Source organism: Ipomoea triloba, chromosome 15 (assembly GCF_003576645.1).
Source record: "Ipomoea triloba cultivar NCNSP0323 chromosome 15, ASM357664v1".
Taxonomy (NCBI): domain Eukaryota; kingdom Viridiplantae; phylum Streptophyta; class Magnoliopsida; order Solanales; family Convolvulaceae; genus Ipomoea; species Ipomoea triloba.
In genome coordinates, this window is record NC_044930.1 from 25501493 (window position 1) to 25526053 (window position 24561).

Here is a 24561-nt window from a genome sequence, read left to right on the forward strand (position 1 = left end):
AACTGGAATGTTGTATCGAGAGATCCTATCTCTCGAACTCTGCTTATGTCTCGAGACTTAGTTGATGTCTCGCAGACCCTTATTCCTCCAGTGTTGTCCCGTGCCTTCTTCTGTTCTTTCTATGAAATTACAGCACGAGACTTCTAAGATGTTCAAACAAGTTTACTTCAAGCTAAAATATTTTCCGAGTTGAGCTCAAAGTTACCCGGTTGTATTTTCGCTCTTGGTTTACTTGTCGAACTTACAACGTTTTGCCTATGTGTCGAGACTTGGGGATTTCTACTTAACAGTTGGTATCATCAAAACCTATTACATGATGTTCCTAACATTTTCCTCTCCTGGGGGGAGACTCTCCCTCTCTAAACTATTCTCTAAAACATACATTGAATAAGAGAGGCTTTAAAGTCAATTTTAGCTATCTTCTCTTGCATTTTACATACAATTTCTATACATACTCTATACAATTCACTGAATGCATGAAGGATTTGTATTATCATCTACATCATCTCGGTGCCTCGCTGGTGTATCCAACTCGCTTCGTACGCCGTTAGCCACCGAGGTCCACCATTATTGATGTCGTCGATTGCGAATAAGTCAAACCAAAGCCTTTTGGTTCCAAAACTGAAAAAGAAAAGAGAAATGGTGGGATTCTCAAAAAAAATGGTGGGGAAATAAGTGGGGTAGTAGAATCCTAATTGGCATTAAAAAATCCAAATTTACAAAAATACCCCAACCAGCTAAAAAAATACATAGACATCTAATTAATTATTTGCCTAATCTACAACTTACCATTAATCTACACCCTCCATTATTACAAATCAATGCACAAGATTTGTCATCATCATCCTCCATAATGTATGTTTCCTCAAATGAAATTGTAATTGAAACAAAATCACACTTTAATTGTGATAAAATGAAACTATAACATCTACACTTTTAATAAGAGCCAATAATGTTAGATTCATAACAGGAACAAAAAAAAAATGTTGGTGTAATAGTCTTCTATAAAATATTGCACTTTGTGTTCTTCTTATTGTACAACCTTCAATTAAATTCCTAATCTATCATAATTCTTAATACTTTTACCAAAAAATTTCGTCAACTGCCGTTAAGTAACAGCAGCGGTGGCAAATTTGTAATTCAGCTGAAATTGAAAGACAATTTGATTAGGGCAGCAAACTAATCTCTCTGTTGGCGGAATCTCCTCGGCATCTCTACGAATTTGCTCTCCTCGGCATCTCATCTCTCCGTTGTCGGCGGAATTTGTTCTCCGCGGCATCTCTACGAATTTGCTCTCATCGGCATCTCTACGAATTTGCTCTCATCGGCACCTCATCCCTCTGTTGCCGAAGACTAAGGTTTCCAGAAGACACTCCTCGGCATCTCTACGAAATTGGAAGACAATTTAATTCTCAATACAAGCTGGACCAGGTTCTCATCTCTCTGTTGCCGAGTTTTTTCTTTCTTTTATTCCGATTCATGATAAATTAATTAAGCACAAGACTACAGTTTTAATAAGAGCCAATAATGTTAGACCCCTAACAGGAACAAAAAAATGTTGGTGTAATAGTCTGCTGTAAAATATTGCACTTTGTTCTTATTATACAACCTCCAATTAAATTTCTAATTTATCCTAATTCTTAATACTTTTACCAAAAAATTTCGTCAATTGCCGTTAAGTAACAGCAGCAGTAGTGACAAATTTGTAATTCAGCTGAAATTGGAAGATAATTTGATTAGGGCAGCAAACTAATCTCTCTGTTGGCAGAATCTCCTCGACATCTCTACGAATTTGCTCTCCTCGGCATCTTTACGAATTTGCTCTCATCGGCATCTCATCCCTCTGTTGCCGAAGACTAAGGTTTCTAGAAGACACTCCTCGGCATCTCTACGAAATTGGAAGACAATTTAATTCTCAATACAAGCTGAACCAGGTTCTCATCTCTCTGTTGCGGAGTTTTTTCTTTCTTTTATTCTCATTCATGCTAAATTAATTAAGCACAAGACAACAACTATGGCTTTGGTACTGGAACTTCCAAGTTCCAAGTCCCGGCCCCTTCACCTCATCATTGACTTGAGTCGAGCTTAATTCCTCTTCTCAAAGTCAAAAACACAAACACCTGAAGTGAGTGTTTGCGAGGGAGAGAGAGGGGTGTAGGGAATTGGAGTTGCCAACAAATGAGCCTTAAGTGTGATTTGGTGAAGAAGCCAGAGAGGATAAGTTTTCATACGCTTGAATCAAACTTCAGCTTGCCCATTTGTGGTACTTTGTGATCTGGATGCTGATGTAGGAGCAATGTTGTTTTTCAATTGCAACTTATATGAGACATCTTTCGCTATGATTTTAAGTATTCGAATCTGATTTTTTTTTAAAGCACAAACTCTCGCTGTTACCGAATATCTAATGTTTGCCTTATGAAAAACTGTCACTTTTCATGGTTGGGAAGATGGAATACCAATTGTAGAATCTTTTACTTTTTGAATTATAATGCGTATTTGGAGTATTGCTTTCTTAAAGAAAAATTCATGTTATTTTGTTTCAGACCATAGCTTTGATTGATTGTTGTTAGAGAAGGTGTTATTCAGTTGGGAGCTATTGATAAGGTTATCCTTCTCTCTCACTCTTCATCATACCTCGTACTTGCAATTTTACTGCTGTGTTTTTTTTTTTATTTTTTAAATTTATTTTTAAATATATTCTCTCTATACCATTTGTCAAATTAATTATTTTTCATATGGTTATTTTGTTTAATATTCATCTTTTGGGCTTTCATTGATGATGTTTTTCATTATTGTTCATCTTTACTAAGCTTTACTGCCAATTGATAGACGATCACAAAAATAGATGTTGTCTATTCAAAGCCAATGCTAATAATTTAGCTTCTCATACCATTGATAGCAGTATTAGCGAAAACTCTGGTCAAGTAAAGTCCCTTTTAGCAACTCTGGTATGTCTTTGTCATATAGTGCTAAATTTTATTAACTTGAGCTGTTGAGCATGAATTTGGATCTTTCATATATTAATGTTGGCAATGTGCATAATCTTGTGGATCTTGCCGGAAGTGAGCGTGCTTCACAAACAAGTGCAAATGGTACAAGGTTGAAGAAAGGAAGCCAGTAAGCCACATAATAGAAGTTTGCTGACGTTGATCACTGTAATTAGGAAGCTAAGGTAATAGAATGTTTGCAAATGATTGTTGGATTTATGCAGTACTTAATTTCAATTTAGCTGGGTCATCTACCTGCATTATGTGTCTTCCTTTAATTCTTTTGCATGTGAGAATCATTTTCTATTCTTATCTGATAACCAATTTACTTCATGAAGAATAGTAGACAGAATTGATGGATGTGTGCACTATTTTATCAATGGTAGAATTCATGAGGCTTTCTGATTCTTATCGTTCTATATATTTCATTTTCTTGAGCCAATAGCTTTTGATAGATATTTAGTTAGACAAGATGAAGTACGTTAATCAATAGCTTTTCATTAAATTCTATTTTCTATTATTAATAAAGACAAACCTGAGTAGTTGCCTTATGTGATTTCTAAGTTCTATTATCTGAGATATAATATCTATTTAGTGTCTGCAGAAGGTTAATGAGAAATTGGTTTTATTCTTTTATTGGAAGGTTTTTGATGGGCATGGTGGAACGGATGCAACATCGTTTGTTAGAATTAGAATATTGAAGTCTTAAATAAAATTATATAATACAATTGTGTATAGATTCCTAAACTTAAAATTATAATATTGAAGTCTTAATAGGATTTCTATAATACAATTATGTATAGTTTCCTAACTAACCCATTATCCTACCAAAAACAACACTATATAGATAGATAGTTATTTATAGTTAGTGGTTTATTTGTTTTTACTTACTTTAGTTATTATTTAGCTATTTACAATTTTGTTATCTTTTATTAAAATCACTGTTGCAAAAAACCCCGACTAGGCCGCCTAGGCACCTCTGCCTAGGCGCTAGGCGCTCCTATACCGAGGCGAATTGCTCTCTAGGCGTCCGCCTAGGTGGCCGGCCGCCTAGGAGGCCGCCTAGCGCCTAACTCGGCCAACTAGGCCGAGTTGGCGGCCGACTAGGCCGAATTTGACCGAATTAACTCGTCCAACTCGACAGAGTTAGTCGAGTTAACTCGAGCGAGTCGGCTTTGTTAATTTTATTATGATATTTATATATATTTAAATTTATTTATTTATATAAGTAAGAGAAGTAAGAGATATATATGTAATATATAAAATATAATATATAACATACACCCACACACATGAATTAATTTTTTATTTTTATAGGTCTCCACCTAAGCAGCTAGGCGCTAGTCTACCGCCCGACTAGCGCCTAGCGCCTACTGCAACCATGATTAAAATATAAAAGCACCAAGACTATTTTTTTATTTTTATTAATTTAACATTTTTTTCATTAATTTCGTTATTTTTTAATTATTTTTATCTTTTATTAAAATATAAGAGATTTTAACATTTTTTTCTCTCATTATTATATGACTATTTTAACTAATTAAGGAATATTAATTTAAAATTAAGTATTAGACATTAATTTAAGTGCGCATAACGTGTGATGACTAGTATATAAAATAAAAATGAATACATAACAAATAGAAATAATTAAACCAAGTTACACAATAAGATTTGCCAATATGAGCGGGGTGGAGGTTTGTGAACATATGTATAAACAGCCTCGCCTCCGCACGTGGTGATGCAACCTAAACAGAAGCGGAACAATCTCTGAGGACACCGTCTTGACGGTGCTTTCGTTTGTCCTAATATCTGACACTTCCACGACTCACCGGAAAAATCGAGAAGAATAAATCAGGAATTATTCATCGTGATTGTTTGTTTTGGTTGCAGAGGAGACCCGGTATATTAAACGATTCGTTACCTTTCAGCTGTAAAATGGTGGCGATTGGCCCTGAAAACACGGCGGCGGAGGAGAGGGAGCAGACTAGGAAGCGGCGACGTTTGACATGGGACGTCGGGCCGCTCTCTCCGGAAAATCAAGCAGCTGAGGTTCGGTTCGGTTCTTAGAGTTAGGTTTAGGGTTTTGGTGGCGAAAGCGACAGGGAAACAGACCTATGGAATCTTAGGCGGTGCGTTTCTTGTTGTGTGTAGGCTGAGGAAAAGGATAAGAAAATCCAGAAAGTAGAGCCTCCATCTCGGTTGCGGTACTTATCGCCTCCGCATAGGGATGATGATCGCGATGGCCATTACGTCTTCAGTCTCGGCGAGAACCTGACTCCAAGATGTTAGCCTTCATGTCCTTAATTTTTTTAAAAAAAATAATTCTTTATATTTTTATTGAGTATGAATGTATTTGAATAATTTAGTGTAGTCTATGAGAATTGATTTAATTCCTTATAAATGTTTGCTGAACATTGCAGTCTCTGTGTGAAATTGTTGTTTTCTTTTCCTATACTTTCTGCCATTTAGTTTATGAGAGTTATGGATTATTTTCAGGTTGTGCTGTGTGTGCACTGAAATTGCTCTTTAGTTTATCAATAATCATACCCATATTGCCAAAAACTATTAGAACATTGTTTGAAGTTATATACACACCCATCACATGTGTGTATATTAATTACCCTAAATATAAAAGCTTTTGCATTACATAAATATAGTATACTGCTATTGGTACTACATTCTATTTCTCTATATTAAACTTTATTCATGTGTTCATATAAGCTTGCAGCAAACTCTGTGTCTGGCCAAATTGTTTTCTCATAGAATTGAATAACTGGTGACATAAATTAAATTAACTGATTCTTATGCTACAGAAACTGACTTTTTACTCCTTAATTTGATATATGGATGCTGCAAAAGAAAAACTACTAATTTGGGTCTTTCTCCTTATCCACACTTCCTCTTTTACTTGGCCTGTAGCTATTTCCCCCCCTTGTTATGTTATGCTGAATCCATGTTAAGATTTTGATTTTGTTCTATCTTGTTTGTTTTTTAATTTAAAAAAAATGATGAATTTGTGTCATGCTTATGTTCTTTATGTGACAACCAAGTAAACTGTTACAATATTAGGCTTTTGACATATACAAATATACTAATATGCTTTATTTCTCTGAAGAGGATCTTTTCTGTTGCTTTGCAATGTTTAATTACTCCCAAGCTGAGTTGAATTTCTATTTCTGCTCATATGTTTTGCAGATAAAATTCTCAGCAAAATGGGTGAAGGTTAGCTGTCGTGTGCCTGCTGAAAAAAAAAAAACAATATGTTATATCTCATTATTGTATCAAATCAGCAAATTGCTAGTGCTGTAGGCACCTTTGGGCGGGTTTTGGAATGTTGGGACCGTCAAACTCGAGAATATGCAGCTATTAAAGTTGTACGAAGCATAAAAAAATACCGTGAAGCAGCAATGATTGAGGTTAAAGTGCTCCAGCGACTTTCTGAGAATGATACAGGCAATTCACAGTATGTTTGTCTTAGCCAATTTTGAAAATTTTATTTCCCTCAATTTGGTATTTTCCTTTTCAATGCTTGGCCTAATTTTTCTGCTTCTATTACAGTTGTGTGCAGATGCGGAGTTGGTTTGATTATCGCAATCATATATGCATTGTAAGTAATAAGATACAATATTTCAGATTTTTTTTCCTGCAACATTGTTCCTCTACTAGTCTTGTTTTGTAGATAGTGGTAGATTTTCTTGAATACTTTTTCTTGATTTTCTGAGGTATACCTGAAAATGGTTGGGGTTGATGCTTGGTGAAAATATCTGCTCCTATAACTAGTCCTACATGTTGATTTCTTATTTACCTTTTTTTTCTGATGGATGAATTATCCCCGCTTGTTGACTTTTTATTCTCTTGTTTAAGTCAAATATCTTGTTATTTTACTGTTGTGGGATTTATGGTTACCTGATTTCATCTTAGTAGTGTTAGTTTAAGTTTTATGGTCTTGTTTTCAACCACTGAGTACTTAATAAAGATCTTCCTTCTGCTGCATCTGAATGGTTATATCAGGTTTTTGAGAAACTTGGGCCAAGTTTATATGATTTACTAAAGAGAAATAAGTACTGCCCATTTCCTCTGGATCTTGTTCGGGAATTTGGTCGCCAGCTTTTGGAATCTGTAACATGTGTGTGGATTGTTTTTAGCCTTCTTTATCTTCTTGTTTATCTATTCGATTACCCTGAACTCCCTTAACCTGTTACTTTGACCCAGGGGTATTATCCTATTACTGTATGTTTCATTAACTCTATGCTATCACTTATCATATTTAACAGATATGCATGGTTTACGTTTAATACACACTGACTTGAAGCCAGAAAATATACTCCTTGTGTCTTCTGAATCCATAAGACTCCCAAGCTACAAGGTATTTTGCATTTTAGCCTTCTTAAGTTAAAGAAAACCAAATATATAATAGTATCTAGGCGCACATTGATTTTTCATACAACTTTTTAATTTTACAGAGGAGTTCAGTTGATATGAACAACAGGTGCTTGCCAAAATCTAGTGCTATTAAGCTGATTGATTTTGGCAGTACTGTGTTTGACGATAAGCTTCATAGTTCCATTGTATGCACAAGGCACTACAGAGCACCAGAGATTATTCTTGGTAAATACTGAGGAAGAGATATGCATTCGTTCTGTTTTTATAGTTTGTATTTTTTTTTTATATATATTTTTTATACTTTGGATATATTCATATATCTCCATTCTCCTATTTAATTGGGAATAGTTCTAAAAGTTAACAAGCTTATAGCCAAATAGTATTTCAATTTTTAATACAAACTTTTTAAAATTCCAAGATACTGGAATACTATATGGAAGTTGAAGTACCAAGTGAAATCGGCAATTTAGAATTTTTTGAATAATTAATAATTAGATTAGGCTACTTACATTTTAATGCCTGTGTCATTAACAGTAAAAAGTATTACTTGTTGCCTGTGTCATTATTTGGAAGATGACATACTATTGGTGATTCTTTATTTCTTGATGTCTAAGTGGCTTTGTTGTTATTTTTCATTTGTGAATGATATTATACATCAGTAGAGCCAGTAGGAAATGGTTGGCAATAATGCTAATGGGTATGGCTTATTTGAGATTTGGCTGTGTCCTCCACTTCAATTTATGTAGCTAATGGGCAGGCTGTAAATTGTTGTTTTAAAGGTGAAGAGCGTATAAAAAGAGATTAACCTGGTTGCTAATCACAGTCAGTTTGAGATTTATACTCAATTAGTAGAAGGGCATATTGTGAGATATTGATTGATGAGATGAGATGAGGCATTTTAGGCACTGACAAACCAATACACTGCTCCTAATTTCTTCTTATGCACTTTTTTGCAGGTCTAGGATGGACATATCCCTGTGACCTATGGAGTGTAGGCTGTATACTTGTTGAACTTTGCTCGGTTAGCTCTGCTTTTTATTTTGCCACTATCTCATACTTTGGCTTTGATATATTTGTAATTCATATATTGGGTATATCTGAGAGAGAGAGAGAGAGAGAGAGTCAGAGAGCCATAAATCATATATTCTCCAATAAATATTGTTCCAGGGTGAAGCTCTTTTTCAGACACACGAGAACTTGGAGCATTTGGCAATGATGGAGAGAGTGTTGGGCCCTCTGCCTCAGCACATGATTCAAAAAGCAAAGTAAGTTACTTCATTTGATTGCTTAGCGGAATTTTGTTTGTGATGCCATGGTTGTGTGGCTCTGTCTTACTTTTTTTTTTTGCAGTCGAGGTGCAGATAAATATTTCAAGAGATCAAGATTGAATTGGCCTGGAGGTGCAGTATCAAGGGAGAGCATCAGAGCGGTAAACAAGTTGGATCGACTTAAGGTCTTGTTTCGTTCCCCCCACTCTTTTTTTTTTTTTTTTTTTTGAAAGAAAGAAGCATTTCATTAGTCCAACTTGTCAGAAGCAACTACATCAAACAAAGAAAGAAAAGGAATGGCAATCCATTCCAAACAATCTGACTTTGAAATAGCGTTCCCTAGCAAATGGGTTGCTATATTCGCAGATCGTTGCTAACAGTTGAAAAGTGTTTAGCTAATTCTTTAATATCATTAACAAGGGAACCTAAAACCGAAGAGTTATCATTCCCCACTCTCATTTTGTTAACATTTCGCTCCCTTTCTGTCACCGTCTCCATTCCAATCACAATAAACGCGTTGTTAATGCAGGATCTTGTATCACGCCATGTAGAATTCTCGAGATCACCCCTTACCGACTTGTTACAGGGTTTATTGAAGTACGATCCATCTGAGCGTCTCACTGCTGAAGAAGCACTCAACCATCCCTTCTTCAGCAATGCAGCCTAAGCAAAGTGCTTGTTTTGTAATTCCTAATTGATTTTGTTAGAGGCTTCAGCCTGGGATTTTGATTTTTTTATCATGTTCATTTTAAATGGATTGTACATTCATTCGATTGACTTACATGTTAAACATAATTAGGAACATAATAGGAAACTTTAAAGTTGGTAAGAACCAAAGTTGGTAGGGAACTTACATGTTTATTTCGCTCTCTAAGTCATTTTTTTGGGGGTGTCGGATGAAGTTAGTTAATTTACCATAGTAAATAAAATACATAAATAAAAAATAATTTTATTATCATTTATTTTCTCAATAAGTTAATACTAATTAAGGTCTCAAAACTTTGTAATCTATCCAATTTAGTATTTAATTTTGAAATTAATCGAATTACATCTTCAACTATTAAAAAATTATCAAATTTTGTATTTTTGTTAATTGACATTTTGCTACGTTGTCCAAGAGCATTCTTATCAATGGAGTTTTTTCGTGGTTTTTGAGTAGTTTTTGTAAGTGTGATTAGGAAAAAGAAAATGAGAGGGGAGGAAAAAAAATTAAAACAAATTAAATTTTTAAAAGAAATAATAAAAAAATAAAGTTGTCAGGCACGCCTAGTGTGAAATCTACATTATTGTCGAAATATGCTAGTTTCATTAGCTTCCATGCAGACTTGGCATAAACTAGGGCAATCAACTCGTCTGGAGCGTAGGAGATCAGCAATTAGGACACAATTAGAACAAGCTTGCCAGAGTAATATTTTTTACCTTTAGAGGGATCATCAAATTCCATATGAAGCTCCATCCAACCTTTTTAGACTCTGATTATAAATGATGGATCGTGGCCCTTAACAACATCAAAAAAGGAGTTGTTGGGGGTAGTATCCATGGAAATAAGCCTCCATGCCTGTTTACATAAAAGAGCTAAGTTAAACTCCCTAAAATTTCTAAAGTCAAGACCACCCCATTGTTTAGGGACACAAAGAAGACCATTGCTTCCGATGAATACCCCTTTTGCCACCTTCCTCACCCTTCCACCAATAGGCATTCATAGCTTTTTCGGTTTTTCCAGTGTGATTCTTTGAGAGTAAGAACACATTCATAGCATAGGTGGGGATAGTCTGAATGACATTTTTCAAGAGGACTTCCCTGTTAGCTTTAGAAAGAAATTTATGACCCCAACTCTGCATCCTAGCAATAATTTTATTTTTAATGAAACCAAGGATCTGCTTCTTGTTTCTTCCTATAAGAGATTGTAACCACAGGTAAGAGCCAGTACATTCCTCCCTTCTAATTCCAAGGATATTCTGAACATGTGATCTAGAAACCTCATCCACATTTTTGCTAAAAATTAGATGAGGTTTATCTAGGTTAATGACTTGGCCAGAAGCAGCAGAATAAGCATCCATGATTGTCTTGAAAGCTATGGATTCTGAGGGATTAGCTCTGAAAAAGAAATAGCTGTCGTCTGCGAGAAGGAGGTGGGTAATGACATGAGCATTTCTAGCTATTGAAATACCATGAAGGGAGCCTTGTTGCTCGGCAAATTGAATCATGGAGCTAAGCCCTTCAACAACGATGATGAAAAGATAGGGAGACGGGATTTAATTCCCTGTCTAAGCCCTCTGCTAGGAAGAACAGGACCGATAACATCACCATCATTAATAATAGAATACTTGACAATAGAAATGCATTCATGGATCAGGCCAATCTATTTGTCAGAAAATCTTATACGAGCCATGATAGCTCTTAAGAAAGGCTACTGAACCCTATTAAAAGCCTTGCGTATATCAATTTTTAGGGCAACAAAACCCACCTTTCCTTGGCTTTTTCTCTTGAGAAAGTGTTGGATTTCGTGGGCAACCATAATATTGTCAGAAATGAGCCTATTAGGCACGAAGGCACTTTGATATTCCGAGATGAAATTACCCAGCATCATCTTTAATCTATTTGGAAGGATTTTGGCAACAATTTTATAAGTCACATTGCAGAGTGCAATGGGCCTCAAATCTCCCATAACTTTAGGTTTTGTTTGTTTGTTTGTTTATTTATTTATTTTTTTTTTTTGGGAATAAAAACAATCTGTGTATCATTCAAGCTAGTAGGAAGTTTACTAGAGGAGAGAAAATTCAAGCTAGTAGGAAGTTTACTAGAGGAGAGAAAGTACATGCAGAGGGTGGTGATGTCGTGGTCGAGGATATCCCAATGAGCTTGGTAGAAGTCTTGATTAAAGTCATCCGGGCCAGGTGATTTCTCCGGATGCATGCTAAATACCGCGGCTCAGACTTCCTCAAATGAGACATTTCGAAGGAAGGAGGCATTCTGTTGGGCCGAAATGGATTTAGGAACGGTAGATAAAACAGAATTGGCGTTACCTATGTTGGCAAGATATTAGAGAAGTGAGCAATAATGACAGTGTGCAACCCTTGACCTTTTGGGACCCAAGCACCTGAGGAGTCTCTGACGCTTGTAATGGAGTTGATTCGACAATTAGTGACTATTAAACTGTCGCAGTCACTAAAGAAGATGACTCTCGATCATCAATTTAGATGTTGAAATCCTAATTGTATATAGATAATCCACTACTATTTTTATATATGTATTAAAATAACAAATTAATAGGTTTGATTCTAACTTTTAAAGCTTAAATTTCTAATTATTTCGCGTAAAAAGTTAATATTTTACCCATTTCTCTATTTTAAATATGTTTTTATTACTATGGATTGATAAATGTATAATATCGTAATGCACAAATATAGGGCATTTCGATGAACTGAAACACTCTCCGGAGTCTCTATTGCCATGGCTACCGAAATCTCAATCAACCCGGAACCGATCCAATCCTTCTTCTCCAAGCTCGAGACTCGTAAAGCTCTACTCTCTACCATCGCCGACATCCACAAAACCCTAACATCCCATTTCTCGGCCGTCGACCGAGCTCTCTCCCGAAAATCCGAAACCCTCGACGCTCGGATCAGGACATTGCGGCAGAATACCAATAATGCCCTCACCGACCTTCGGAATCGCGAGGATGGCTTCCCGGAGCGCGAGATTTCCATGGCGGCCCGGGTTGAGGTGCTCAAGGCGGTGGCGATTGCGGAAATCGAGAGCCCCGACACGGCGGGGAAGTTGAAGGAGAAGAGCTTGCCGGAGATGATGAGATTCTACTGCAGAAGAATGGACGCCAGTGGGCTCATGAAATTTCTCTTCCAGAACCGGAGGGATTCCGCGGCTTTGCGATCTGAGATTCCTGATGCTGTCAAAGAATCAGTCGACGCCATGAGGTGTTTCGTGTTTGCATTTATTCAATTGGTTCATTTGGTTGGATATGGGAAATGTCTATAATTATGAATTATGATAGGCTTGTTAAAATGCTTTGGAACATGGAAGATATCTTTTGCTCTCTGATTGTTGTCTTCAGTGCGGTAGCTTAAATTAATGTTATGGTACTTTTGACAGAATGATTAGTTTCCATCTAATTATGATTATTCATAAGGAAAATGATTTAGGGGTGTGTTTGGTTCGCACATATGAATGGGAATCGGAATGGGTATTTGGGTTTTGGTGAAAGTATTTTGCATGTTTGGTAGTAGGGTGGAATGAGAATGATTATTAATAGTTGGGGAAGAGGAGGAGGAAGGGAAATGAAATCCTTATTTTATTAGGGAATGTGTTTTGCAAATGGGGTAATCAAAACCCATAGTAGTGTTCTAAAAACCTGTCAACCAAACAATAACAATAGTGTTGATACCCATTCTTGATAGCTAAACTTGTCAATCAAACACACCCTAGATGATAGGCGTTTAAAATGAAAATTAAGTTTTTTTGTGTAGTAGGAAATTAGGGAGTGTTAAGCCTGCATTTGATATCTGTTATCAAGGTGTGATCATTTTGTGAGTGGACTAAAGGGGAGCTGATTTCATGTATCTAAAGAGAAAAGGATGGAGTAACTTTGCTAGCTTTGTTAGAGTGAAGGGAGAACCAAGGAGGAAGAGAAAAACTGGTCAAGCTTGATGTTGAGAGTTGGGAACATTGAATTCAACAGTACCATGGATAGCCCCCTGATACTTGTGGCTTCTTAACCTTACTTGTATATAGACATTACCAACGTGGTACTTCTTAAAGCTATTGAAACGAACCATAAATTCCTCTATGCCATTCGTGTGAGCTTCACTTCACCAAAAGAACAAAAAGTCTCAATTAGTGTACTGTGCATCTCTGCATCCCTTTAAAACTTATTCTGTTCCTTCTCCAAGGAACTGCAACTAGCAGTTTGGAATTTATCCCCATATTATGTGAATAGATAGGATTTGACAATCAACACAATATGTCATGCTTGGTATGTGAATTTGTTTTTATATCCTTACATGAAATCTCTTTTTGTTATTTCCTTTTGAAGTTTTTGCTTTTGGGTGGGGAGAAGGAAGTATTGGGTTATTTTGGGGAGTTCAGATCTTGTACAGCTGACATTTGGGTAACTTTCAGGTTGGTTTTGGATGCTGCTGAGGACTATGTGAGGATGAAGGTAGAGGGGAAGTCTGGAATGGCAGATAGGAGGCGTGCATGTGGCATGTTAATTCAGTCTGTGGTGCCAATCAAGGAGGGAGGTGGCGTTGTGGCGAAGGCTTTAAAGGAAAAGGCAGCAGGTGTTCTAGAGAAGTGGAAAGGTGTTCTTAGAAGTGGCGGGGAGAGGTGCGGCGGAATCAGGCCAAATGAAGCGTCAATGTTTTTGCAGTTAGTGGTTGGGTTTGGACTAAAGCAGCAGTTTGAGGAGGATTTCTTAAGGAAACTGATAGTGCAATTTGCCTCTAGGAGAGATATGCCAAGACTTACTATTGCTTTAGGTTTCGGGAACAAGATGGCAGGTGGGCTTCTCATGAACTTTATTCATGTCCAAAAACAATGGTCGAAAATTTGATGTTATGCTTAAAAAAGGAAAAGGGAGATTTAGAAGAAAAAAAATAGAAGACAAAAATTCTTGCATCTTCTAAATGGTTGCAGCTTTAATTTTCTTGTGCTTTTCATCTTTAATTTATGTTTGTTGACGTAGAATTATTGATTTAAGTTGGCTCTCCTGTTCAGATATTATAGACCAGCTGGTGAAGAGTGGCAAGGAGCTTGAGGCAATATATTTTGCTTCTGAGGCTGGATTAGCTGAACAGTATCCTCCAGTTTCACTTCTTAAGTCAGCTCTAAGGACCTGTAAAAGAAATGCTAAAGACACATCTAAGAGGGGCAACTTTAGTGGAGCTGCAGTGGTACGTTTGTTGCTTTCCTTCATCCTACTCTGTTTCCTTAAGTTTGCTGTTTGTTGATTCTTAACTGAATGTTTGGGTGGCGCCAAAGAACAAAGATTTTCAAATATCTAACAGGAACTAATCCATAGCCACAATTACACACACTTGAATTTTTCATTTTTTTTTCCCTTGAGAGTATGGGACAGCCGGAGAGGTGAGAGGCTAGCTATTAATTTCAGGTGATGTCATTTTACAGAAAAGTCATGTTAAAAAAGGAATTATTACTATCCTTTGCTTTAAAAACTTATACAGATTAATTAGTCATTCATATGTTTTTTGAGTACATTTCAGGAAAATGGGGGTTGCACCTGAAATTTCTGACCTATTTCTGTTTGGCATCATTCATATTTCTATTTTAAATCTGCTTCAGCATTCTTTTCTTGACGTTTTTGTTTATTTGCTTGCTATGTTCCTGGTTTGATTCGAGTGATTGGTCTTTTAGGAAAGGGCGAACAAATTGGAGTTGGATGCCACTAGGGCAATCATGCAATGTGTGGAAGACCTCAAGCTTGAAACCCAGTTTCCTTTAGATACACTGAAAAAACGGGTAGAGCAACTTGAGAATGTCAAGTCAGGAAAGAGAAAGAGCTCTTCCTCTGTATCTGCAAGCAAGCCGCCCTCAAAAAAACGGGCGCTTGGAGGTGGAGGTGGAGGCGGAGAACGAGGCGGAGGTGGAGGCGGTGATGGTGGTAGACGCAGTGCCCCTTCGTCCTCCCGGCCACCCAAATCTGGAAGGTTTTCTAGTGCTTCAGCCTCTGCCTACCCTAGAAATCCTCCTCGAGCACATTTGGCCCCGCCACACCTTTCCAGATATTCTGGACCATACGGTTATCCAAACCACCACCAACCAATATACGAAGGGCATCCCCCCCCATCTGCATACGGACCACTATATAATGAAATGCGTGGACAGAGCCACGCCATATATTCTCAACAGTATGCATATTCTACTCCTGAGGCCACAACCGGCCCACCAAGGGGTGCTACACATTACCCAGAAGCAGCACAAGCACCGGGAACCTATGAACAACAGTATGGGTATTCTGCTCCAGATGCCACAACCGGTGCACTACACACTGGCCCACACTATGTAGCGCAAGCGCAGATAAACTACGGGGGAAGTCCCGCTGCACCTTCTCAACAACAACAATACATGTATTCTCCTAAGGACGCACCAGGCGTGACCAATCATGAAGCAACACCAGGATCGTATGGAGGGCCGAGCGATTATGCTACATACGATTATAGTGCTGCTGCTGCGGCTGCAGGTGCAACTGCAACTGCATACCCCCCAAGTTCATACCAAACACAGTAGTCTAGAGTACACAGGGCCAAGAGGATATTTAGCTACTTGTGTTTATCTGCTGCTAATGTTCTGCTGTTCCATAAAGTGCCCCATGTCTTTGACTTATGAAATATTATTTTGCTTTATATAAAATGTTTGCAAAGATTATTATTTTGCCTCAAGAAAGGTCAAAGAATATGAACTTTGATTCATTTAAATGTTAGCAAAGAGGATTTCAGGGTATGATATACTGTCAAATGAGAGGATGGAAAGGGCAAATTGATGATTGAATTCCTCATCTTTTCCTTGTCTAATTCTGAAACTACTTGGAATGATTACTTAAGAGTTAATACTCGATTTAGTCTACAATTTTACTATTTTGGTTCTCAACTTTTAAGCTTGTTCAATTTTATCACAAAGTATATAATTGTTAACCAAAATGTCCTAATCATGACTATTTTGATTTAGATAAAGGATTGTTTTAGGTAAAAATTGTATAGTTAAGGACGAATAACATGTATAATACATGTATCAATTTTGGTCATTGACTATTAAAAATTTCAAATTAGGTCCATGACTATTAACATTTTCAAATTACGTGCATGACTATTCATTTGTATTACATTTGGTCCTGCCGTTAAATTTTCCGGCCAAATTTCTGGCGAAGTCATCGGGGGTGACTTGCGTTTTTTTTTTTTTTTAAATTTTTTATTTAAAAGTTACGGAGTATTAAAATAATTTTTAAAATAAAAATTAAATAAATTAGTCGGTCACCGATGACTTCGCCCGAAATTTGTACGGAAAATTTAGCGGCAGGACCAGATGTGATACAAAATGAATAGTCATGCACCTAATTTGAAAATATTAATAGTCAAGAACCAAATGTGATACAAATTGAATAGTCATGCACCTAATTTGAAATTTTTAATAGTCAAGGACCAAAATTGATACATATATTATAGTTGAGGGACTAAAAATGATATTTGCTCAAATTTTAAAGTTAATGATCAAAATAATGAAATTTTAATTGTTGAGGGCCAAATCAAGTATCAACTTGATTACTTATATGCAAATGGCATTGGTTTGAGTTTTTATTCTTAAATTTTAACTTGATCATATAAATATTATTATTTTTTAAATAAAATAAATATAAAATTTTGTTTTAGACTTTTTTTTTTAACAATAATTTTGTTTTAGACTTAGCATTGCTAATTCTGACGTCGCTATACGAAGATCTGTCAATGGTTACCCATCTTTGTAACTTTGATCTATCATGAATTAACTTCTATCTTGCACCCCAACTGTTTGATAAATTGCGCAACATAAGCTTTTTTGTTCGGTGCGAATATACACTTCAATGTTCTTTCGGGTCATTCTTCAGAGAATTTCAACCCAGTGCACACCTGCAACTTCCTTCTCCACCGACGCCGGCGTTGTTTTCAGACGTGTTAGAAGCATCACAAGTGGCGCCGCCGCAGGAAATGCAAATGGCGGTGGCGGGGGAGCGTCTAAAGATGACTACTTCGCGACTATTCATCACATATCAAACATTGTCCGGCGAGACATCTACCTGGAGCGAACCCTTAACAAGATGCGAATCTCTACAATCGTGAACTCGGAGCTCGTTTATCGTGTTCTTCGCAGCTGCTCTCAACACGGAATCGAATCCTTCCGATTCTTCAATTGGGCGCGAACGCAGCACCCTCAGTATGATCCGACGACTGTGGAGTTCGAGGAGCTTCTCAAAACCCTAGCTCGAACCGCTCACTGGGAAACAATGTGGAAGGTGATTCAGCAGATGAAAGCGCAAAATGTGGAGGTTTCGCCCTCTATGGCTTCTTTTATAATTGAGCAGTATGGAAAGCATGGCCTGATTGATCAGGCTGTTGAGCTTTTTAACCGCCTTAACAATTTGAACTGCCTGCAAACCACTGAGGTTTATAATTCCCTGCTTTTTGCTCTCTGTGAGGTCAAGAATTTCCAGGGAGCCTATGCGTTGATTCGTAGGATGATTCGAAAAGGCACTAAGCCAGACAAGAGGACATATTCTGTTCTTGTGAATGGCTGGTGCTCCGCGGGGAAGATGAGGGAGGCTCAGAGGTTTTTGGAGGAGATGAGTCAGAAAGGGTTCAATCCTCCTGTTCGAGGGCGAGATCTTCTAATTGATGGTTTGTTGAGCGCGGGATATCTTGAATCAGCTAAAGGATTGGTGAGGAAGATGACTAAAGAAGGGTTCATACCTGATGTGGAAACCTTCAATTCTTTGGCAGAAGCAGTGTGCAAATCCGGGGAGGCCGACTTCTGCATTGATCTTTTCCACGACGTTTGCAGGTTGGGGCTGTGCCCTGATGTCGAGACATACAAGATCACCATAGCTGCAGCTTCAAAGCTGGGGAGGATGGATGATGCATTCAGGATTTTGCACAGGTGTATCGAGGATGGAAACCGGCCTTTTCCCAGCCTATATGCTCCAATTCTGAAGGCCCTGTGTCGGAGAGGGCAGTTTGATGATGCGTTCAGTTTCTTCAGTGACGTGAAGGTGAAGGTGAAGGGGCATCCTCCAAACAGGCCGGTTTACACGATGCTGGTAAAGATGTGTTGCCGTGGAGGGAGGTTTGTCGAGGCTGCTAATTATTTGGTGGAGATGACTGAGGTGAATCTGTTGCCAATGTCTCAAAGCTTTGATATGGTTACTGATGGATTGAAGCACTGTGGGAAGCATGATCTGGCCAAAAGGATAGAGCAGCTGGAGATATCCATTAGGGGTGTTTGAAGAACTGTATCCTAACATAAATTCTCAATTCAAAGTGTCATAGTTTGTGTACATTTGCATTATACCATTTTCTTTACCATTTCAGACTGACAGACACAGGCTAACTATTGTTTAGTAGAGTTTATTTTAGAGCACATAAATAAGTTTATTTTGAAACGCTATTAGATAGCGTTTCAAAATAAGCTAATAACTATTAACTTGGTTATTAGCTTTTAAGCTTCCAGCTTTAAGCTAGCGTATACGCTAAATATGCCAAACTGAACCTGTGTTTTGTTTCCTCTAATGTTTTGTAAAAATTCAGGTTTGCTTGTGCACTAATGCACCATGATGCATAATGTAATATTCTTAGGAAATGGATTACATTCTTATACAGATATATGAGAATATGAGATAGGAGCCCCATCAATGGTTCTTGGGGGGTTTTTTCAAAACAAAAAAAAATTGGGAAGGGGAGTTTTTTTTTTGGGGGGGGGGGGGGGGGGGGCATGCCCCCCTGCAAGAACCAGGTGGCTCCGCCCTTGTTGTCAACACATTGTTGTGTTGATCATGATTGTCGAATGAAACTGTAGTATAATTAAAATGATAGCTTAGTACTGTTATTATAATGAAACTACTATGTGTGGAAAATGAAACTAAAAAACAAAACACATTATTGTCAAATGAAACTGTAGTAAAATTAAAATGATTACTTTAATATTGTTATAATGAAACTAGTGTGCAATCATGGTGCTAAATACTCCAATGAAAATATGAGAGAGATTATTGCTAGTGCAATCATGGTGCATGAGCAACCATTCAGCATGGTAGAGGATGAAGGGTTGATGTGGGGTTTTAAATATTCAAATTTGAATTTCATAAAAGTCACTTGTAACATTAAGAAGCGATTGTTTGCAATTGTATGAAGCTGAAAAGAATACTTTGAAAAAGATTTGAGTTAATTCCATTTTTTGTTCAAAATTTATAGGTGACAATCCACTTTTAGTCCTTTTTTAATCAGAAAATCCTCATTTGATCCTACTATTATTGTGGTATGACCATTTTTTGTCATCTATCAACAAAACAATTTAGAGGATAACAAAAAAAAACTCCCTTCCCAATTTTTTTTTGTTTTGAAAAAACCCCCCAAGAACCATTGATGGGGCTCCTATCTCATATTCTCATATATCTGTATAAGAATGTAATCCATTTCCTAAGAATATTACATTATGCATCATGGTGCATTAGTGCACAAGCAAACCTGAATTTTTACAAAACATTAGAGGAAACAAAACACAGGTTCAGTTTGGCATATTTAGCGTATACGCTAGCTTAAAGCTGGAAGCTTAAAAGCTAATAACCAAGTTAATAGTTATTAGCTTATTTTGAAACGCTATCTAATAGCGTTTCAAAATAAACTTATTTATGTGCTCTAAAATAAACTCTACTAAACAATAGTTAGCCTGTGTCTGTCAGTCTGAAATGGTAAAGAAAATGGTATAATGCAAATGTACACAAAAAAAAACTCCCTTCCCAATTTTTTTTTGTTTTGAAAAAACCCCCCAAGAACCATTGATGGGGCTCCTATCTCATATTCTCATATATCTGTATAAGAATGTAATCCATTTCCTAAGAATATTACATTATGCATCATGGTGCATTAGTGCACAAGCAAACCTGAATTTTTACAAAACATTAGAGGAAACAAAACACAGGTTCAGTTTGGCATATTTAGCGTATACGCTAGCTTAAAGCTGGAAGCTTAAAAGCTAATAACCAAGTTAATAGTTATTAGCTTATTTTGAAACGCTATCTAATAGCGTTTCAAAATAAACTTATTTATGTGCTCTAAAATAAACTCTACTAAACAATAGTTAGCCTGTGTCTGTCAGTCTGAAATGGTAAAGAAAATGGTATAATGCAAATGTACACAAAAAAAAACTCCCTTCCCAATTTTTTTTTGTTTTGAAAAAACCCCCCAAGAACCATTGATGGGGCTCCTATCTCATATTCTCATATATCTGTATAAGAATGTAATCCATTTCCTAAGAATATTACATTATGCATCATGGTGCATTAGTGCACAAGCAAACCTGAATTTTTACAAAACATTAGAGGAAACAAAACACAGGTTCAGTTTGGCATATTTAGCGTATACGCTAGCTTAAAGCTGGAAGCTTAAAAGCTAATAACCAAGTTAATAGTTATTAGCTTATTTTGAAACGCTATCTAATAGCGTTTCAAAATAAACTTATTTATGTGCTCTAAAATAAACTCTACTAAACAATAGTTAGCCTGTGTCTGTCAGTCTGAAATGGTAAAGAAAATGGTATAATGCAAATGTACACAAACTATGACACTTTGAATTGAGAATTTATGTTAGGATACAGTTCTTCAAACACCCCTAATGGATATCTCCAGCTGCTCTATCCTTTTGGCCNGGGGGGGGGGGGGGGGGGGGTGGATTCCTGCAAAATTAAAAATTTTTGTGGCTTCACTGAATGGGGAAAGGAAAGAAGCAACAGAATCCCTGTCAAGAAGTCAGAAGTTCATAGACAAAATTTACCAAAGAAATAAAGCTCAATAAAAACATCCCATTCAACAGTACCAGAAATACAAAATTTGTGTTTGTTTACATTATAATATAGCTACATATAATTTGCCATCTCTTCCAAAAATGGTTCCATCATAGGTGTCATAGTAACATAGAATTGGCAAATTTCACTTTATTTACGCAAAACTGGGATAACCAGACTAACCCAAAGCTTATTGCCACCTTTCTAGAATGCTACAAAAACTGAGACCATTGCCTGGAATATCAAATACGTGACCACAGAGAAAACGTTTCTAAGAAAAGGTTGCTCAAGCCTAAGGGTGAATAAGCGGGAATTGCTAAGCCGATGCACTATCAAATAACTTGGAAAATGTAATTACCATCCCAGCTTCTGTGCAAAGGAAATGCTGCAGATAACTGATATTGCATAAACACTACTGTCGATGAAAAGGGCACCGATAATCTTCTGCGCCATCAACCCATTCTCCAGAGCCTTCCCAACTTGATCGGCCAAATCAGTGTCATCTGCAGAAGGGCCATTGCTTGCTTCTGGTTGAATCTTTACAGTCCCTTTATCTAAAAGAATATGACTAACAACAATTGATATGTTGGTCAGCAGAAGAAAAATCAGTGGTCTGAAAAGAATGATACTCTTAACTGCACCAGAGCCCAGGATGGGGAACCCAACATAACATAAAACTACTATAACAGCAGCTGCTAGAGAGCAGCGAATGCGGGGAGTCTCACAGGCTTTAATAGCAGAAATAATTTTATATGGTGTGAAAATATTTGGATAATTGCTCATTTCATTATGATGACCCCCTCCAGAAGCAGAAATGCTAGAATTCGCAGCAGATGAGGCCTGAGCTGGTTCTTTGCTGCGACGATCCGCGGCTGCAGCTCTGTTGGCTTCTTTGTGGGATTCACATTTGCGAATAAAAGGACCTGTTCTGTTTTCACCTTCATAATTATTGTTCTGGCTAGGCTGAATACCAGAGGCATGATTTCCCGACAAGTGGCCAGCAATCTTGTCCTCAGCAATAGCGCCTGCAAGCAAGCAATTAACATGCACAAATGCATTAAGAGTACTATGGGAAAAATGTGAACAAGAAAAAATTTTCATTCTGATAAATTTAAATCAACTAAAATTTGAGTGAAAAAAATGCAATGACACATCAAATAACAGGTGCAGAACAGATCTATTTTGCCACCAGAAGTCCAGAACATGAACAATTAGCTTAATTAATACATTATGTCCTTCCTATGCAAGTGAAGATAGAGGCATGCAGTCCTTTCTCATCAGAAAAAGCTAATACTTGACAGACAACTGAAAATATAAAAGGGATGATATTACTGGCTCCTTTATAAATTGAGTGAGTGGTTAGGCACTTAGGCTTTCGTGATTTTCAAAGTAAACTTTTTCTGCTTCAAAAATACAAGTCCAAAATTTTGGCTTTTGCACTTGGCACTTTGGCAGTGTGAGAATAGATGTTGGTATGCTTTGGCTCTTGGTGGGATAAACTGTTATAAAAAATGAGGTACAGAAGATAAAGTATGACCTAACATAGGCCAGTTAACATAAAACATGTTTCTAAGTGAGGCAAGAACTCCTAAAAAGAGAGACACCTATCATCTTGCTTAGCAGTATGGAGAAACTAAACGGTCCAACCAACGCCTAATACCTCTAGCTCTTGGCCTAGAAATAAATGGACCTTCTTGGGCCCGGTTGACTACGACTGGTATTACCTCCCAGCAAATTCCATTCTAACTCATGCAGGCCGAACCTGAGACTAAATAAAATATCATTCCTTCTTTTTTCATTCATTACAGTACCTCGTATTCTCTACTAGAGAAGCACTTTATATATAATGAAACTCAGCTGAAATTACAGTAGAACTTGTAACTTATTGAAAAAGGAAGGGAATAAATGAGATACCTTAGTACAAAGCAGCTCTATAAAGAAACTCAAATACATAAAATTTTCTCATCAAGAAAGATATTAGCACAAGAAAAGAATACACTACAGTAACAGAACATATTCTTATAAAATCCATTCAAATTCCCTCGAAACAAAAGGTTTGGACATGAATCATTCTGTCAACAACCAAATACCATAAATATCTTCAGAATGAAACATTTATCTATACATGCATAGAGGCCCACGCACAAGCAGGCAGCAGCTATAAAATATGAAAAGAAACCGCCATTTTAACAATACTAATCATAAAATCCGCCAATTTTTCAGTTCCTGAAAAAAATTCCCGCGGATTCAGAACTAAATGAATAAAAAAAAGTGGAGGCGATTGTGATAATCAATTATGAACAAGTCATATTGATCGAGAATTAACTGAATTGATTGAAAATTAACAATCGTAACAAAATCTTCATACGAATTGAATCGCAGTATTAAAGCGAGAGAGAAGAATACCGAGGGAAGGATGGTCGGGCTGTTGGTGATCGCGAGAGAGATAGGGAGGACATGAGGCGGTGTGGGAATGTCGGGCTTCAGGGGATTCGGATTCGGCGCCGGGCTGGAGGTTCTGGATCTGGCCGGTGATGAGAGCAAGGCGGTCGGATCCTTTATCCACGATACGGCGTCGTCGCGCCTCTCTGCCGTTGGATGCCATTATCGTTTTCCCAGAGAGGGAAAGAGAGAGAGAGGGAAAGGGAGAGAGAGAGAGAGAAAATAAATGTGTTTATCGTTAAAAGTGCTAAAATCTGTGGCTTTCTTTCCAAATCTTGCATTGTTTTTTATTTTTCCCATAGTAACCTCACTTCTCGTCCGATATTACACTGATGCCCTCCTCATTCGAAAATCTTTTTTTTTTTTTTTGAAAATCTTTTTTGGGGTTTCTATTTAATTGAAAAATTAAATAAAATTTACATTTTTTTTAAAGAGAACATTTTACAGTTTTGGGTAAATCCTGAATTAAAATTTTAATTAATCTCTTCCAAATTTTACCAAATTGTGAGCTGTTAACTGGGTTGTAAATTCTATCCCACCGTCCCACACGCCAGTAGGGGCGGATCCATAAATATTCTCCGAAAGATTAAAACTAATGAAATATTTTGAAAAAAAAAAATATTTAGCAGCCAGGGCATAAATATTGTTGACGAGAGATAAAAATTATAATACATAAAAAATGCAATAAAAATATTTAAAATAAAATATAAAACATAATTAATTAGATAAAATGGTTTCAATAGAAAACACATTATAAATCACTCATCTCACTATTAATATTTAAAAGATAAAAAATAAAAATAAAAAAGAGAAGAAGCCACAATGTTAACAAAAAAAAAAAGGTGGCCTTAATGCCTTACCATCTAAACCAGATTAACCTTTTTAAATTTTGGTGTATTTAATGTATATAAACGTTTACTATG

General features: G+C 36.9%; 4 protein-coding genes across 4 annotated transcripts; 3 read left to right on the forward strand and 1 right to left on the reverse strand.

Annotated features, from left to right (window-relative positions):
- Positions 1-4662: 4662 nt before the first annotated feature.
- On the forward strand, positions 4663-9499 carry LOC116007529 (serine/threonine-protein kinase AFC3). The gene is made up of 12 exons (XM_031248238.1): positions 4663-5036; positions 5139-5271; positions 6183-6209; positions 6297-6450; positions 6546-6594; positions 6999-7113; positions 7262-7353; positions 7451-7595; positions 8327-8391; positions 8538-8635; positions 8721-8823; positions 9168-9499. Exons 1-12 carry the CDS (start codon positions 4923-4925, stop codon positions 9303-9305), a joined length of 1233 nt encoding a protein of 410 aa, XP_031104098.1. The 5' UTR covers positions 4663-4922; the 3' UTR covers positions 9306-9499.
- A 2538-nt stretch (positions 9500-12037) lies between these two features.
- LOC116006933 (FRIGIDA-like protein 4a) lies at positions 12038-16162 on the forward strand. Its single transcript, XM_031247458.1, has 4 exons — positions 12038-12573; positions 13775-14154; positions 14372-14547; positions 15029-16162. The coding sequence occupies exons 1-4, from the start codon at positions 12092-12094 to the stop codon at positions 15899-15901; spliced, it is 1911 nt and encodes a 636-aa protein (XP_031103318.1). The 5' UTR covers positions 12038-12091; the 3' UTR covers positions 15902-16162.
- A 969-nt stretch (positions 16163-17131) lies between these two features.
- LOC116006308 (pentatricopeptide repeat-containing protein At5g18390, mitochondrial) lies at positions 17132-18734 on the forward strand. The gene has a single exon (XM_031246630.1). The coding sequence runs from the start codon at positions 17229-17231 to the stop codon at positions 18642-18644; it is 1416 nt and encodes a 471-aa protein (XP_031102490.1). The 5' UTR covers positions 17132-17228; the 3' UTR covers positions 18645-18734.
- Positions 18735-21181: 2447 nt separating this feature from the next.
- Positions 21182-23860, reverse strand: LOC116007673. The gene is made up of 2 exons (XM_031248410.1): positions 23603-23860; positions 21182-22221 (listed from the first exon to the last, which is right to left on the reverse strand). The coding sequence occupies exons 1-2, from the start codon at positions 23799-23801 to the stop codon at positions 21551-21553; spliced, it is 870 nt and encodes a 289-aa protein (XP_031104270.1). The 5' UTR covers positions 23802-23860; the 3' UTR covers positions 21182-21550.
- Positions 23861-24561: the final 701 nt, after the last annotated feature.